At 43.7% G+C, this 17,906-nt stretch overlaps 2 protein-coding genes across 5 annotated transcripts in view; one reads left to right on the top strand and one right to left on the bottom strand.

Annotated features, from left to right (window-relative positions):
- Positions 1-986: 986 nt before the first annotated feature.
- On the bottom strand, positions 987-3,462 carry LOC124509194 (sperm acrosome-associated protein 5-like). The gene is made up of 4 exons (XM_047075756.1): positions 3,318-3,462; positions 2,738-2,896; positions 1,190-1,268; positions 987-1,086 (listed from the first exon to the last, which is right to left on the bottom strand). Exons 1-4 carry the CDS (start codon positions 3,460-3,462, stop codon positions 987-989), a joined length of 483 nt encoding a protein of 160 aa, XP_046931712.1.
- A 5,653-nt stretch (positions 3,463-9,115) lies between these two features.
- Positions 9,116-17,906, top strand: part of ZNF182 (zinc finger protein 182) — a 35,842-nt gene continuing 27,051 nt past the window's right edge. For 2 of the 4 annotated variants that reach the window (XM_047076163.1, XM_047076159.1), the window contains exons 1-3: positions 9,116-9,273; positions 9,610-9,697; positions 10,571-10,629. In XM_047076163.1, coding sequence (XP_046932119.1) covers positions 10,615-10,629 — 15 coding nt within the window. In that variant the 5' untranslated portion in view covers positions 9,116-9,273; positions 9,610-9,697; positions 10,571-10,614. Of the gene's footprint in view, positions 9,274-9,312; positions 9,718-10,570; positions 10,630-17,906 lie in introns of those variants that run through there. The other 2 variants (XM_047076160.1, XM_047076162.1) reach the window with 2 other exon arrangements.

Here is a 17,906-nt window from a genome sequence, read left to right as displayed (position 1 = left end):
TTTAGGGTACTTATGGTCAAAGAGGGAGTAGGGGGCTGAGTGTAGAATGGGAAGATGCAGGACAGTATGAATACTTTCAACTAATTCCCACTGATCTTCTCATGTAAAGTGGAAGCAATCTTATTTTCCCTGGAGAAGTTGTATCTACCTTAATTGAAGACCCTGTAGTGACTTCGAGTGAGAGTGATGCTTTTTTTTGAGAGAGAGAGAGAGAGAGAGAGAGAGCGAGAGCAAGTGGGGGAGGAGTAGAGGGAGAGAGAGAGAGAGAGAGAGAGAGCGAGAGCAAGTGGGGGAGGAGTAGAGGGAGAGAGAGAGAGAGAGCGAGAGCAAGTGGGGGAGGAGTAGAGGGAGAGAGAGAGAGAGAGAGAGAGAGAGAGAGAGAGAGAGAGAGAGAGAATCTTAAGCAGACTCCACACCCAGCACGGAGCCTGATGTGGGGGTTCAATCCCACTACTGTGAGATCATGACCTGAGCTGAAATCAAGAGTTGGACACTTAACTGACTGAGCCATCCAGGTGCCCTGGGTGATGCTTTTTTAAGGGAAGCCACTTTTCATAGCCCCTCATGCCACCCTTCTATCTCCAGACCTGTAACTGCCTTGTGTATGAAGCACTTTATGAGCTTTACAAACATTAATTCACTTAATGCTCCCAATAATCCCATGAAATAGTTACTACCATTATCATCCTCATTTTGCAAATGAGGAAACTGAGGCACAGAGAAATTAAATGCCTTGCTCAAGGCAACACAGCTAGTAAGTAGTAAAGATGGTATTTGAACCCAGGAGAAACTATGCTATTACCTTCACCCCAAGTGATCCGGAGGAAGTGATTAAATGGGGTACCTCCATTGGGAAAATGAAGAGCTGGGCATCCGAGGCCTCTTATGTTGTTTATAGATAGCACTATTAAATCTAGATAGCACTATTAAATCCACAGAAGAAAGAAAAGAAAGGAGAAAATAAAATTTCTATCTCTTGGAATGAGTCATGACTTAATTTTCTTTGAGTCATGTTTTGCATGCATATTACATCCCTTGAGCCATTCAGATAAATCATGCCCGTAGCAGTGCCGGATCCAAGAATCCCTGGGAAATGAAGAGAGGGAGGGAGGATGAAGTGGACAGGCTTGTGGGGTGGCAGTGCCATTATCCCAGCTCCCCAGGGTCCAAGACACCTCCATGAACTTACCAAGCAGTCATACCATTCTGTGAGGACACCACCTGCCTGGCACACAAGATATCATCTAGAAGATGGTGGTTGAGCAGGTCTGGTAGGGAGGAGGGGAAGAAGAGAGGGATATAGTGATCTGGTGCACTGGGGACAGGGTGACAGTGTATGGTGGGCCCAGGGAGCTTGAATAACTTCAATCACTACATTGACTGATTCTCACTGTCCTTGATTCACTTGTCAGCTGGTTATGAATGACCTCAACTACTATGTTGGCTGTTTCTGTAGAACCTTAACTCATGTTGACTGATCCTGGATGAACTTGACCGTCATATTGACTGGTTATGAATATCCTCAGCCACCATATTGGCTGGTCCTAATGACCTCAAACTCCTTGTTGGCCAGGTCTGGATGACTTCAGCTGTAATTTTGCGTGGTTATGGATAATCTCAACTGCAATGGCAGCTGGTCTGACATCACCTTAACCACCATCTTGGCTGGTTGGAAAGCTACTCAACTGCAAGGTTGGTCAGTCTTGGTGATTTCAAACACTATGTTGTCAGATCCTGGATAACCTCAACTCCCATTTGACTAGTTACAAATGACCTCAATCTCCATGTTGACTAGTTCCATTCAACCTCAGCCATCATGGTCCAGATGATCTCAACTGCTCAACCAGGGTGACCTTTACTGCCATTCTGACAGGTTAATGATCTCAACCACAGTGTTAACCAGTCCTGAACAGCCTCAATTGCTATTTTGACTGGTTATAAATAATTCCAACTTCCATGTTAACCAGTCTAGGACCTCAACTTCCATTATAGCTGATCCTGGACTACTTCAACTTCCATGTTGACTCAAAGTGAACCTTAACCTTTATTTTAGCTAGTCTTGAAAAGCCTTACTATTCATGTTACCCTGTCCTAGATAACGTCAACCTCTATGGTGGCCGGTGTTAGACAACCTCAACCTTCAAGCTGGCCAATCCTGTTGGGGTTACCTCACCTGTTACTGTAGCAGGACTTGGGCTGCCTCAACCTCCATTTGGTCTGGCCCTCAGTAACCTCAGTCTCCATTTTGGACTGTCTTGGATGACCTCAAGCACCATTTTGGCCAACCCTGAACAACTATTGCTATTAAATTTTGTCCTCAATAACACCACACTCTTGTCTGGAAAGTTCTCTCCTTTCTGCATGAAGGTAACTTATTTATGTTCCTACAGCCAGATATTTGCTTCTTCCCCCAGGGCCTGAACAACCTCATCCACAAATCAGGAACATCTCCCCCTCCATTCTGCATGGAGCTACGTTTCCTATCTCCTGAGTCACAGAAAACTGCAGCCTCCATTCTGGGTGAGGTATAGGAGTTCTGAGCCCTCCTGACCTGGACAACATCTAAATGTAGTTGGTAAGGATACAGGATGGTGTCTCTTAACAGCCCAGGCAACTCTGCTCCTTTCCCTGTCATTTTTCTGCTTGTTACTAGAGATCATGGTTTAACAGCCTTGCATTCTGGTGTGTTGGGCAGTGGGGCAGGCAGGGGTTCAGGGTGTCCCCAGTGCTGCCTTACCACGACAATCCATGTGACAGAGGTTCTGGGTGGGCGTAATCCCATTGTCACACCACCAGGCAGAGTTCAGCTGGAAAATGCCGTATTCACTGCTGCCGTCAGGATTGTGGTCCACGAAGGAAGTGTCAAAACCACTCTCATAGTGTGCCATGCACAGCCCTGGGTCAAATAAGGAATAGGTATCAGGTAGGCATGGGTCCTGGAAATAGGGGATGGTAGAATGAGGGAGAGGGGACAGGGATCATTGTCATCTCAGTTGTGGGAGTGAGGATCTTGGTTTGGTGTGGTGGTTTTGATGTTGGTGATTCTGGTGAGATATCAGTGATGGCAGTGGTGATAGTATGTGTGATGACTTTGATGGTAGTGATGGTATTGATGGTGGAGATGAGGATGATTGTTGTGAAGGTAATGATAGTAATGACATTAGAGTAAGTTAAACCAGCCATCACAGTCAGTCATGGGGTGACCGAGAGGATCATGCCCTGGGCTGGGGAGGTGATAAATGACAAAGGGGGGACTGGGTCTGAATGTGGTGGGCAGCTCGGGGTGTAGGTGGGACTTGGGGCAGCTGGGGTCTCACAGTCTCCAACGGTGTAGTCCTTGAAGCTGTTGAGGCCTGCCCTCTCCAGCTTCAGTGCCAGTTCACAGCGTTCATAGATCTTGGCATCCACAATAGCAGCCATAAGCATGGCTAAGGTGACCTTCACAGTAACAAAGCCCTTCATTATAACACCCACAGGCCCTCCTGGCCAACTCTTTGCTCCAGACTCACCCTGCTATGTCCAGAAATAAGGGCATTCTGGAACTCTGGGCTGTATGAGCAAATGGCTATGCAATAGATTCTGGAACAGAGAAGCCAGAGGGTTAGACACCTCACCGCCTTTCCCAGTGCCATTTCTGTTAGAGACATACACACAAGAAAAGAGAAAGATACTGACATATGCATAAAGATGGGAGGAGACAAAAACAGGGAGAAACCCTGAGATGTCACAAAGAGACGCAGGAAGAGAGGAACTGGTGACACAAAGGACAGATAGGACTCAGGCACTGGGCCTCACTATCAGCCTACATCCCCCCACATTCCTTAACACTGTTACACTCTGCTGTCATTAATCATGCTGTACCACTTGATTACCTCCATATCCACTCACTCTGCCCCTCATCGCCTCCATTCCTCCTACTCTGCTCAGCAGTCAGCTCTGTTCACTACATCGTGTCTACTACCACCTCGATTTCTCATGCTCTGTGCAATATGGCCACCATGCCCTCATCTTCTGACCCTCATTACCTCCATTTACCCATTCTTGGCTCCTCCTTTACTTTTATGCATTGTTCCATCCTAATTTACTGGAATCTGTCCCACATTACCCCCATTCAATCACACTCTGCCCTGCATTATGTATTACACATGACACATTACATATATATGCACACTCTACTAATTTTCCACCTCCATTCTTGTTCTTTTATTGCCCCATTCACTTATACTGTCTCTCATCCACTTACATTCATTCACACTATGCCTCATATTATCACAATTTCTTAACCTTCTCCTTATATTACCTCAGTTCTCTCACATCATATTCCTTCACCTCAATTCACTCTCAGGCTCTCATTTTCTACTTTCTCCTCCACTTCTTGACAGTGCATGAAATGACACCCATTCATTCTCACATGGCCCATCCTTCAGCTTTGTTAATTGACTCTGGGCCTCATTCTTTCTCTCATTCACTCTCTGCCCCTTCTTCACCTCTCTTCTCTCAAATACTATTCCCTTGTTACCCCCGTTTCCTGGAACTCTGCCCTGTAATACTCCCAAACACTAGCTCAAATTACCCATATATACTCATTCTGTGCTTGGTCACCCCCATTCCTCATTTTCTCTTCATTGACTCCATTGACTCTTACTCTGCCTCTCATTCATTTAAACTCATTTCCAATGTAACCCCATTCCCACTTATCACTCCTGTTTGGCTCATGATTTCATGGCTAGTTGTTTCCATTCTGCCCCATAGTACCTTCATTCAGTCACACTCTGCCTTTGAATTCACCACTTTTTGCTAATACTGGGCCCCATTCATCCATCGCCCCCCGACTTCATTCACTTGGGGCCATGTGACCCTCATCTTTCTCTTTGGCTTATAATAACCACAGTTACTCACCTTCTGCTTTTTGCTTCTATTCCCTCTCATTCTGCCCAACATTAGCTCCATTCATGCACATGCATCAGCTCATTCACCTGGGCTGATTGAAACTGGGAACCCTGGACATTCCTGGAGCCCCAAATCACCCCTATCTAGTCCAAGTCTACCCCTCATTCACCTCTAGCCATTCTCCTTCTCCCTCATAGTGTCACCACTCAAATCTACCTGATTCATATATTCACATTCTACTACATATACATCTTCAGTCCCTCTTATTCTGTCCCTCGTGCTCTCCATTCTTCCTTCTATGCCTCACGTTACCTCCATTCACTCCCACTCTCCTCCTGAATCCACCTCTCACTCTTACGTGCTCCATGAACCATCATTTATTCACACTTTGATCCTTAGTACTCAAAACAACTTGCACTCTACTGCTTTATCAACTCCATTCACATTCACTGCCTTGAATTGCTGCAGTCACTCAGTCTGCTTCCACTTTCACTTTCTGTCACTTTAGACCATGCCTCATTTTCCCATCATTTACTCAGTCTCATCCATAATCTCAAATTAATTCAAAATCTAATGCAGTCATTTCCTCATGCTGCTCCACGCTGCCCACTTTTCACTCCACTCTACTCGTTCACTTCCCTCCCATCACCCTTTGTCTCTCCTTGCTACCATTCACTCCCAATTTGTCCTTCATTCACCATTATCCACCCCCACCCCCAACCAGTCCCATAGGTCTCCTATTTAATGACACTCAGATTGGCCAAGACAGAAAAGACTGATCTATTGTTCAGGATTCATATTACCAGTGATGGTATATACTACAAATACCAGTGGCTTCAAAAGGATGGAAGGGGATTCCTCTTCCCCTCAGGTAGTTCAGAGCTAGCATGGCAGCTTCAAGATCACCAGAAAACTGGCTCCTGTGCTGTTTCTCTGACAAACTCATTTGCCACCTTATGGTCCAAAATGATTGCTCACAATTAGCCACACTTCCATAGTTTTGATGAAATTTTTTAAATTTTTTTAAACGTTTATTCATTTTTGAGAGACAAAGAGAGACAGAGCATGAGCGGGGAAGGGGCAGAGAGAGGGAGACACAGAATCTGAAGCAGGCTCCAGGCTCTGCGCTGTCAGCACAGATCCCGATGCGGGGCTCGAACTCACAAACAGTGAGATCATGACCTGAGCTGAAGTCGGATGTTCAACCGACTGAGCCACCCAGGCGCCCCGATGAAATGTTTTTTTTTAAAGGTAAGCCCTACACCCAATGTGGGGCTTGAACTCATGACCCTGGGACCAAGAGTTACATGCTACCAACTGAGCCAACCAGGCACCCCTTGATAAAATGTGTATTGAGAGCAATTGTAATGATGTCTAACTGGTGAGGTGGGGGGCCTGTGGGTGGGAGCATCACATTGTACAGACTCTGTGCTGGGACCAGTTCCTGTTAGCTTTCCACACCCTTTTACCTAGCTACCTGCTGCTTAGACCACTGTATGAGGAGGTTTCATCTGCAGGGACTGATGGCAGAGGATGCTCAGGAAAGAGTGGGAGTCTGAGTTCTTCAGCGCAGAAAAGCTGGTCTCACATAGCTTATGGATGTGCACTATGAACTCTGAAACAGTTTTGAGGGGCTGTATCACTGCCTTAGGGACATTTCTGGAGCTGGCAATCACTGTACCCCAATACCCACCAACCCAAAGGATTCTCCCTAAACACAGGGGTGTGTGTGTACAAGGTGGTGGGGAATGGGGCTTCTAAGATGGAAGAGGCTAGGTTGGGATGGGACCTACAGGTCCAACCCTTCCAACTTCCCACCTTCTAATGCATTTAGAGAGCTGACATGTTTGTACCTGATAAGTGCTGATCCTTCAGGGAGCAAGAGATAGGAGTTACTCCTCTGTTTTTTCTCTTTGTCTGCTAGGGAGCTCCATCTATAGTTCCTTTTTTTTAGTGCTTATTTATTTATTTTGAGATGGAGGGAGGAGCAGAGAGGGAGAGAATCTCAAGCAGGCTCTGTGCTGTCAGTGCAGAGCCCGACTGGGGGCTCCATCTCACAAACTGAGAGATCATGACCTGAGCTGAAATCAAGAGTCAGATGCTCAACTGACTGAGCCACCCAGGCACCCTCCCCCCCTACATTTTTTAAAGTTTATTTTGAGAGAGAGAGAGAGAGAGAGAGAATCCCAAGCAGGCTCCGAACCATCAGCACAGAGCCTGATGCAGGGTTCAAACTCACAAACCCGTGAGATCATGACTTGAGCCAAAATCAAGAGTCAGATACTTAACTTACTGAACCACCCAAGCACTCTGCTCCACCTATATTTCTGGTAAAAATGTTCCTTGGTTAGTTTTAATGGTTCTGGGATGAGGACCCTCAGATACTTTCCAAAAGTTCTGGGGGATATTGAATAAACAAAAGAAAAAATATTATTGGGTAGAAGTTAAGAATCCAACCCTGGGAAACTCTGTGACCTTGGGCAAGTTACTGAGTCTCTCTGGGACTCAGTTTCCTCATCTGATAAGTGGGGGCCATGGGACTGTTCACAGATGGTGGGGACTGTCTGAGGCAGGTCATGTCATATGCTTCACACGGTGTGTGGCACTCAGGAGATACTGAGCTAGGTCTGAGTCCCATTATCACTTGCTGGGCTTGTTGGCAGGAGCCACAGTATTTTTCCTGCTTTTGCCCTTGCCCTCTGTGGCCTGTTCTCCAAAGTAGCCTGTAGATTATCTTTTAATTTTTTCCTTCTTATTTTTTTTATGTTTTTATTTATTTTTGAGACAGAGACAGGGCATGAGCAGGGGAGGGGCAGAGAGGGAGACACAGAATCCGAAGCAAGCTCCAGGCTCCGAGCCGTCAGCACAGAGCCCGACGTGGGGCTCGAACCCATGGACTGTGAGATCATGACCTGAGCTGAAGTCGGAGGCTTAACCGACTGAGCCACCCAGGTGCCCCATTTTTTCCTTCTTACTAAAAAAACCTTTATGCATATACATTTCTATTTTTATTTAAATAATAATAAAACATGCAGTACTTACTATGTGCCAAGTCTTGTTCTAAACCCTTGATAAGTATCAATTCATTTGTCATTGTCCCCATTTTATAGATAAGGAAACAGCACAGAGGAGTTCTGCCCTAGGTTACAAAGCTGGTAGGTGGGTGTTCGAAACCAGACTGTCTCCATAAATGTTTGTTTGGTTAGTTCTGTCTTCGTCCCTTGCCAACGTCTAGAATACTATGTGTCATTCAGGAGGTGCTTAAGCAAATCCCTGTGAAGCTCATGTTCTAGTGGTGCAAGACTCACGATCAACAAGAATTCTTGATTACTTCTGAGGGGTCTTTTAAAAATCTTTCCCTTCTTATGGCTTCCCATTGTGTCTAGAATGAAGCATGAGCTCTGTTCCTGCCAGAGGAGGCCCTACAGCATCTGGCCCCACCCACCTCTCCCACCCTCACAACTCCTACACTCCCAACAAGCTGCCACGGTTTCCGTTCCTCTAACACACCAATTTAGGTTTCACTTCCGGGCTTTTGGAACTGCCGTGCCCTCCACCAGAAAGCTCTTTGCTTCAGCTATTCGTGTGGCCGGCTCCTTTTGGTCGGCGTATCTGTCACCTCCAACGAAAGGAGTTCGATCCTGCCCATCCAAAGAAAGCATCCTTTCGTCAGTCACTACTTAACACATTCCTTATACCCCGGGGTGGGTGTGTTCTAGGTAGCCGTTTATTTATCTTTAGTTTGTTTGTATACTGTCCTTCAAACCACCAGCTCTAGCCACTGGATGGAGCCAGTGTGACCTTTCCTTACCTCCCAGCCTTTGTGCACGCTGGGCAATGCTGCCACGCATCCCGTCTAACTGTTCAATTACACCTGTAAACCTGATGCTGCCCTTCGGGTTCAAGACACCAAATTCCTGCCTGCCAGAATTTTTCTTAATTGGGCAATTCCCCTCCCCGTCATAAGGAAAATGGTTTTTGAAATCTCAGGAATGACAGCCTCTGCAGAACAAAATAAACACCTGCTCCATAGGTGATGGCAGCCAGCGAGGTGAAGAGACACGGTGGGTACGGCCACCTCAAAGCAGCCGCGCGGGCGCAGCCATCTTCTCTCCACGCAGGCGCAGGCGCAGACGCAGGCGCAGGCGCAGACGCAGGCGCACGCGCCCCAGCCCCATCTCTTTCGCGTCCCGCCGGCGGGAGGGGGCCTGGTGGTGACTATTGGCTGACGCGGGCTCAAAGACCCCGCTGAGCGTGCGCACACCAGCCTGCTGCAGCCCTGTAGGCTGCGGAGCCCGAGTCGTCCCGAAGCGGAAGTGTTGCTCAGGGCCAGTTCTTGTAATGGTCTCCTCTGCAGTGAGCAGAAAATCTATTGTCGAGAGGGTGAGAAAGAGGAGGGGGGATGGGTTGAGAGGGCGAGTGCTAGGGGTGATGGGCCAAGTGATGGGGAGTTCTGGAGGAACGAAGGAAGGGGGATTTGGGAGGATCATTGATGCGGGGAGTTGTGGGGTGATGGGAGACTGAATGAAGGTCTCTGGGGCATGATGGTGGACAAAGTTACGGGACTAGTCAGGGTTGAATGGGGCTTATTAAACGTTGACTTTTACACGTTTTCCGGCACAGTGATTTGCGCTAAGGGTTCTTACGCACTCCTCATCAGGCACCTCCTTAGGCGCGCCCTACCTTTTCCTCTCCCCTCTCCCCTCTCCCACACCCCAGCGTAGGGGCCTGGTGTGAATGCTCCAGCCGAAGTGAATCTGCACCCGAAGGCTTCCTTCTGGCTCCTGGGCAAGCCGGCCCCAGTGAGGTGAGGAGGAGAAGGAAGAGGTACCTGAGTGGACTCACTTCGGGGCTTGGGGGTTGGGGTGGGCGAGGCCTGGTGCCGCGGGGTTTGGGGGGATCATGGGGCTTAAAACGTTATGGGGATGATAGTTTTTAAAAGTTAATTTTACTTGGTGTATGATAAATACTAACACATTTGAATTACAGATTAAAAATAGAAGAAAAGAAAATCAAAAGGAATTGATTTTTATCCCCCTGCATTTAAATGTCCGGTCCATTCTTAGCAAGTTTTTAGTGGGTATTCGGGGTGTGCGTTTTTAAACTTTTAACAGTTTGAAATGGGTTCCTGCAATTTTATAACCTACCTTATTTTCATTTAGAAGTTTACTGTGATTCAGCTTAAAAATTTATTCTCTAACATTTAAAAAACTTAATTTAGATATACGTACAGAGAAATATACAAATACTAAAGCATACGGTTCCATACAACATTTTTAATAGGTCTGTAACATTTCACTCCTTGTATTTCCTTACTAATCGCTTATTATGAGTCACAGGATTAACTTCGGCATTCAGAAAGTCAGTGCTGAGGTGAAGGTACTTACAGAGAAGTTGTGATGCATTAGAATACATTATTTCATTAGGTAGAATGCCTAGAATTACAATTTCTGGGTCAGTACACAAGTATATATAGAAAAAAAGCCCTTTTGTGTTAGATGCTCATGTGAGGAAGAGAGTCAAGAATACACAGGTGGTTGTTGAAAACTACATGGTTGCCCAAACTTCCACAGAATGGCCTCATGGCCCGCTAGTGTGAGGGGAATTTCTAGGCAGATAATTCTGGGCATATAAACCTTATGGGTTCTCTCATATACTGTACACTTTTCCATTCTTCCAGCTCAGCTTTCACACATCTCTGCCTTTTCCCAAGAAAAGCAGGAAATGGCCAAACCCCAGGTAAGTATGCTGTTTCTTCCTTTTTTTTTTTTTTTTTTTACCATGGACGTGACGAGATACTTAGGAATCTCTGACCTAAAATAGGAAATTATTTGTAAATAAGCATTAGGATCAGGGAAAATGAGAGACAGCAAGGCCAAGTTAGAATGTAGACATTAGGGTGTGACAGATACTAACATCGACTTACAGATTTCTCTTTGAGCTTCTGGCAGCCAGAGGGAAACGTAACCAGGAACCTGGTTCACCTTACTCCTCAGGAGAGAGTGCACTGAGTTCTCAGGGAAGTAAAGGTTTCCTGTGTTTGCCTTCCAAGGCATTTCTTTTCTGAGTCTTCATGTGGTTGGTGGAATTGTCTTCAACCACAGCCTAGTGATAAATGCAGTCGCTGGTTTCCTACAGATATTTCTTTTTTTTTTTTTATTTTTTAATGTTTATTTTTTATTTATATTAGAGAGAGAGAGAGTGTGAGCAGGGGAGGGGCAGAGAGACAGAGACAGAATCTGAAGCAGGCTCCAGGCTCCGAGCTGTCAGCACAGAGCCTGACACAGGACTCACACCCATAAGCAGTGAGATCATGACCTGAAGCAGTGAGATCATGACCTGAGCTGAAGTTGGATGCTTGACCGACTGAGCCACCCAGGCGCCCCTCCTGCAGATATTTCTTACAGCATTTCTCACTGAGCTGGAGACATGGTGTCAGAGTATCCTTTGGGAATGAAATATGTCAGGGAACTTGCTTTTCTTGAGATCATTTTTCTGAAGTAATTTTATCGGTCAGACTTTGGATTCTCATTTAGCCAAGAGACAAAGTCCTACAGGTGCTCACAGCCAACCAATGTTTTTCTTTCACTTAAAAAATTTTAAAAAAATTTTAAATGTTTATTATTTTTTTTTTTTAATTTTTTTTTTCAACGTTTATTTATTTTTGGGACAGAGAGAGACAGAGCATGAACGGGCGAGGGGCAGAGAGAGAGGGAGACACAGAATCGGAAACAGGCTCCAGGCTCTGAGCCATCAGCCCAGAGCCTGACGCAGGGCTCGAACTCACGGACCGCGAGATCGTGACCTGGCTGAAGTCGGACGCTTAACCGACTGCGCCACCCAGGCACCCCAAATGTTTATTTTTGAGAGAGAGAGAGAGTAAGAGTGAGTAGTGGAGGGGCAGAGAGAGAAGACACAGAATATGAAGCAGGCTCCAGGCTCCGAGCTGTCCGCACAGAGTCTGATGCGGGGCTTGAACCCACAAACTGTGAGATCATGACCTGAGCCTAAGTCGGAGGAAATTTTTACTCATCATAATTCCCTGGAGATTCAGACAAGTTGTCAGTTCTTTCCTTTTTTATTGCTGGGTGGTATTCCATGGTATAGATGTACCGTAGCTTATTTATCCATTCTCCTGTTGAAAATCATTTGGATTATTTCCAGTTTTGGCAATTACGAGTAAAGCCACTTTAATATTCATACACAGGTTTTTGTGTGCACATATGTTTTCATTTCTCTAGAATAAATACTGGATTTCTGGGTCTTTTGGTAACTGTACGCTTAACGTTTTAAGAATCTGCCAAATTGTTTTCCAGAATAGTTGAATCATTTTTCATTTTCACCAGCAATGTATAAGAATTCCAGTTGCTTCACATTTTTGCCAGCACTTGGTATTGTCAGTATTTTTTTAATGTTTATTTATTTATTTTGAGAGAGCACGAGCGTGAGCGAGGGAGGGGCATAGAGAGGGAGAGAGAGAATCCCAAGCAGGTTGATCGTGACCTGAGCTGAAATCAAGGGTTGGACACGTAGCCAACTGAGCCATCTAGGCGCCCTGGTATTGTTAGTATTTTTAATTTTAGTCATCCTAGTAGTATAGTTATTGTCTCATCATGCCTTTAATTTGTGTTTCACTAATAGCTGATGATGTTTAAGACCTCTATATGTTTCTTTACTTTTTGTATATCCTCTTTGGCGAAGTGTTCAATCAAGTCATCTGCCCGTTTTATTTATTTTTTTTTATTTTATTTTTTTTTCAATATATGAAATTTATTGTCAAATTGGTTTCCATACAACACCCAGTGCTCATCCCAAAAGGTGCCCTCCTCAGTACCCATCACTCACCCTCCCCTCCCTCCCACCCCCCCATCAACCCTCAGTTTGTCATCTGCCCATTTTAAAATTGGATTGTTTTCTCGCTCTTGAAATTGGGGAGAGTTATTTATGTATATTGTTTACAAGTCCTTTGTCAGATACGTTTGTAAATATTTTGTCTATATTTCTTCAAGCCACGTCTTTTCATTCGCTTAGTGTTATTCACAGAGCAAGAATTTTTAATTTTGAAAATGGCCAATATATGAATTATTTCCTTCACTCACGGTTATTTCAACATCACGTTTAAGAATTCTTTGCTGGGTCTGGGGTGCCTGGGTGTCTCATTGGGTTGAGCATCTGACTCTTGATTTTGGCTCAGGTCATGATCTCAGGGTTTGTGGGTTCAAGCCCTGCATTAGGCTTTGCGCCGACAGTGCAGAGCCTGCTTGGGATTCTCTCTCTGCCCCTCCCCTGCTTGCTCTGTCTGTCTCAAAATAAATAAATAAACATTAAAAAATAATTCTTTGTTGGATCCTAAGTCATGAAGATTTTTTCCTGTTTCTTCTATAAGTTTCATAGTTATTGGTTTTCCATTTAGATCTGTGATCTCTTCTGTGTTAAATTTTATATAAGGTGTAAGGATTAAGTTGAGGGTCATTATTTTGCATATGGAATTCCATTCGTTCTAACCCCATTTGTTGAAAGTATAATTTTTCTCTTTTGAATTGCGTGTGCAGTTTTGTCATAAATAAATTGGCTGTGTTTGTGGATCTGTTTCTGGACTCTGTTCTGTTGATTTATAGATCTAACCCTCTGCCAGTACCACACTTTTTTAAAGTTTTTATTCAAATTCCAGTTAGTTAACATACAGTGTAATGTTAGTTTCATGTATACAATATAGTATTTCAACACTTCTATACAACACCCTGTGCTCATCCCAACCAGTACCCTCCTTAATCTCCATCACCTGTTTAACCCGTCCCCCCCACCCACCTCCCATCTGGTAACCATCAGTTTGTTCTCAATAGTTCAGAGTCTGTTTCTTGACTTGACTCTCTCTTTTTCCCCTTTGCTTGTTTGTTTTGTGTTTTAAATTCCACATAAGTGAAACCATATGGTATTTGTCTTTCTCTGACTTACTTCACTTAGCATAATACTCTCTAGCTCCATCCATGTCGTTGCAAATGGCAGGATTTCATTCTTTTAAATGGCTGGGTAAAATTCCATTGTATATATATATACACCACATTTTCTTTTCTTTCTTTTTTTTTAAGTTTTTATTTATTTATTTATTTAATTTTTTTTATGAAGTTTATTGTCAAATTGGTTTCCATATAACACCCAGTGCTCATCCCAAAAGGTGCCCTCCTCAATACCCATCACCCACCCTCCCCTGCCTCCCACCCCCCATCAACCCTCAGTTTGTTCTCAGTTTTTAAGAGTCTCTTATGCTTTGGCTCTCTTCCACTCCAACCTCTTTTTTTTCTTCCTTCCCCTCCCCCATGGGTTTCTGTTAAGTTTCTCAGGATCCACATAAGAGTGAAACCATATGGTATCTGTCTTTCTCTGTATGGCTTATTTCACTTAGCATCACACTCTCCAGTTCCATCCATGTTGCTACAAAGGGCCATATTTCATTCTTTCTCATTGCCACGTAGTACTCCATTGTATACACCACATTTTCTATTAATCAGTTGATGGACACTTGAGCTGCTTCCATCATTTGGCTTTTGCAGGTAGTGCTGCTATAAACATCAGGGTGCATGTTTCCCTTTGAATTAGTATTTTTGTATTCTTTGGGTAAACACCTAATAGTGCGATTGCTGGATCATAGGGTAGTTTTATTTTTAACTTTTGAGGAGCCTCCATAGCTGTTTTCCAAAGTGGCTGCACCTGTTTGCATTCCCACCAATAGTGCAAGAGGGTTCCCCTCTCTCCACTTCCTGGCTAACACCTGTTGTTTCGTGTGTTGTTGATTTTAACCATAATGGCAGGTGTGAGGTGAAACCTCATTGTAGTTTTGATTTGAGGAGTGATGTTGAGCCTCTTTTCATGTGTCTGTTTGCCATCTGGATGTCTTCTTTGGAAAAATGTCTATTCATTTCTTCTGCCCATTTTTAATTGGATTATTTGGATTTTGGATGTTGAGTTTTATTTATTTATTTATTTTTTTATATATATGAAATTTATTGACAAATTGGTTTCCATACAACACCCAGTGCTCATCCCAAAAGATGCCCTCCTCAATACCCATCACCCACCCTCCCCTCCCTCCCACCCCCCATCAACCCTCAGTTTGTTCTCAGTTTTTAACAGTCTCCTATGCTTTGGCTCTCTCCCACTCTAACCTCTTTTTTTTTTTTTTTCCTTCCCCTCCCCCATGGGTTCCTGTTAAGTTTCTCAGGATCCACATAAGAGTGAAACCATATGGTATCTGTCTTTCTCTGTATGGCTTATTTCACTTAGCATCACACTCTCCAGTTCCATCCACGTTGCTACAAAAGGCCATATTTCATTTTTTCTCATTGCCACGTAGTATTCCATTGTGTATATAAACCACAATTTCTTTATCCATTCATCAGTTGATGGACATTTAGGCTCTTTCCATAATTTGGCTATTGTTGAGAGTGCTGCTATGAACATTGGGGTACAAGTGCCCCTATGCATCAGTACTCCTGTATCCCTTGGGTAAATTCCTAGCAGTGCTATTGCTGGGTCATAGGGTAGGTCTATTTTTAATTTTCTGAGGAACCTCCACACTGCTTTCCAGAGCGGCTGCACCAATTTGCATTCCCACCAACAGTGCAAGAGGGTTCCCGTTTCTCCACATCCTCTCCAGCATCTATAGTCTCCTGATTTGTTCATTTTGGCCACTCTGACTGGCGTGAGGTGATACCTGAGTGTGGTTTTGATTTGTATTTCCCTGATAAGGAGCGATGCTGAACATCTTTTCATGTGTCTGTTGGCCATCTGGATGTCTTCTTTAGAGAAGTGTCTATTCATGTTTTCTGCCCATTTCTTCACTGGGTTATTTGTTTTTCGGGTGTGGAGTTTGGTGAGCTCTTTATAGATTTTAGATACTAGCCCTTTGTCCGATATGTCATTTGCAAATATCTTTTCCCATTCCGTTGGTTGCCTTTTAGTTTTGTTGGTTGTTTCCTTTGCTGTGCAGAAGCTTTTTATCTTCATAAGGTCCCAGTAATTCACTTTTGCTTTTAATTCCCTTGCCTTTGGGGATATGTCGAGTAAGAGATTGCTACGGCTGAGGTCAGAGAGGTCTTTTCCTGCTTTCTCCTCTAAGGTTTTGATGGTTTCCTGTCTCACATTTAGGTCCTTTATCCATTTTGAGTTTATTTTTGTAAATGGTGTGAGAAAGTGGTCTAGTTTCAACCTTCTGCATGTTGCTGTCCAGTTCTCCCAGCACCATTTGTTAAAGAGGCTGTCTTTTTTCCATTGGATGTTCTTTCCTGCTTTGTCAAAGATGAGTTGGCCATACGTTTGTGGGTCGAGTTCTGGGGTTTCTATTCTATTCCATTGGTCTGTGTGTCTGTTTTTGTGCCAATACCATGCTGTCTTGATGATTACAGCTTTGTAGTAGAGGCTAAAGTCTGGGATTGTGATGCCTCCTGCTTTGGTCTTCTTCTTCAGAATTCCTTTGGCTATTCGGGGCCTTTTGTGGTTCCATATGAATTTTAGGATTGCTTGTTCTAGTTTCGAGAAGAATGCTGGTGCAATTTTGATTGGGATTGCATTGAATGTGTAGATAGCTTTGGGTAGTATTGACATTTTGACAATATTTATTTTTCCAATCCATGAGCAGGGAATGTCTTTCCATTTCTTTAAATCTTCTTCAATTACCTTCATAAGCTTTCTATAGTTTTCAGCATACAGATCCTTTACATCTTTGGTTAGATTTATTCCTAGGTATTTTATGCTTCTTGGTGCAATTGTGAATGGGATCAGTTTCTTTATTTGTCTTTCTGTTGCTTCATTATTAGTGTATAAGAATGCAACTGATTTCTGTACATTGATTTTGTATCCTGCAACTTTGCTGAATTCATGAATCAGTTCTAGCAGACTTTTGGTGGAGTCTATCGGATTTTCCATGTATAATATCATATCATCTGCAAAAAGCGAAAGCTTGACTTCATCTTTGCCAATTTTGATGCCTTTGATTTCCTTTTGTTGTCTGATTGCTGATGCTAGAACTTCCAGCACTATGTTAAACAACAGCGGTGAGAGTGGGCATCCCTGTCGTGTTCCTGATCTCAGGGAAAAAGCTCTCAGTTTTTCCCCGTTGAGGATGATGTTAGCTGTGGGCTTTTCATAAATGGCTTTGATGATCTTTAAGTATGTTCCTTCTATCCCGACTTTCTCAAGGGTTTTTATTAAGAAAGGGTGCTGGATTTTGTCAAAGGCCTTTTCTGCATCGATTGACAGGATCATATGGTTCTTCTCTTTTTTTTTTGTTAATGTGATGTATCACATTGATTGATTTGCGAATGTTGAACCAGCCCTGCATCCCAGGAATGAATCCCACTTGATCATGGTGAATAATTCTTTTTATATGCTGTTGAATTCGATTTGCTAGTATCTTATTGAGAATTTTTGCATCCATATTCATCAGGGATATTGGCCTGTAGTTCTCTTTTTTTTACTGGGTCTCTGTCAGGTTTAGGAATCAAAGTAATACTGGCTTCATAGAATGAGTCTGGAAGTTTTCCTTCCCTTTCTATTTCTTGGAATAGCTTGAGAAGGATAGGTATTATCTCTGCTTTAAACGTCTGGTAGAACTCCCCTGGGAAGCCATCTGGTCCTGGACTCTTATTTGTTGGGAGATTTTTGATAACCGATTCAATTTCTTCGCTGGTTATGGGTCTGTTCAAGCTTTCTATTTCCTCCTGATTGAGTTTTGGAAGAGTGTGGGTGTTCAGGAATTTGTCCATTTCTTCCAGGTTGTCCAATTTGTTGGCATAATAATTTTTCATAGTATTCCCTGATAATTGTTTGTATCTCTGAGGGATTGGTTGTAATAATTCCATTTTCATTCATGATTTTATCTATTTGGGTCATCTCCCTTTTCTTTTTGAGAAGCCTGGCTAGAGGTTTGTCAATTTTGTTTATTTTTTCAAAAAACCAACTCTTGGTTTCGTTGATCTGCTCTACAGTTTTTTTAGATTCTATATTGTTTATTTCTGCTC

This window comes from Lynx rufus, unplaced genomic scaffold (assembly GCF_022079265.1).
Source record: "Lynx rufus isolate CCGP_SWC_20201006 ecotype Redwood Valley unplaced genomic scaffold, mLynRuf1.p SCAF_14, whole genome shotgun sequence".
NCBI classification, from domain to species: Eukaryota; Metazoa; Chordata; class Mammalia; order Carnivora; family Felidae; genus Lynx; species Lynx rufus.
The sequence above is the reverse complement of the archived record's forward strand: the minus strand, read 5'-3'. Positions and strand labels throughout refer to the sequence as shown.

What these genes read in the sequence shown, in the direction of transcription:
- LOC124509194 (XM_047075756.1), bottom strand. Translation starts at nt 3,462, where the DNA reads ATGAAGGGCTTTGTTACTGTGAAGGTCACCTTAGCCATGCTTATGGCT. An exon ending in CTGTCACATGGATTGTCGTG is followed by an intron (nt 1,269 to 2,737) that starts GTAAGGCAGCAC and finishes CCTCCCTACCAG; the next exon opens with ACCTGCTCAACCACCATCTT. An exon ending in CAGAATGGTATGACTGCTTG is followed by an intron (nt 1,087 to 1,189) that starts GTAAGTTCATGG and finishes TTCATTTCCCAG; the next exon opens with GGATTCTTGGATCCGGCACT.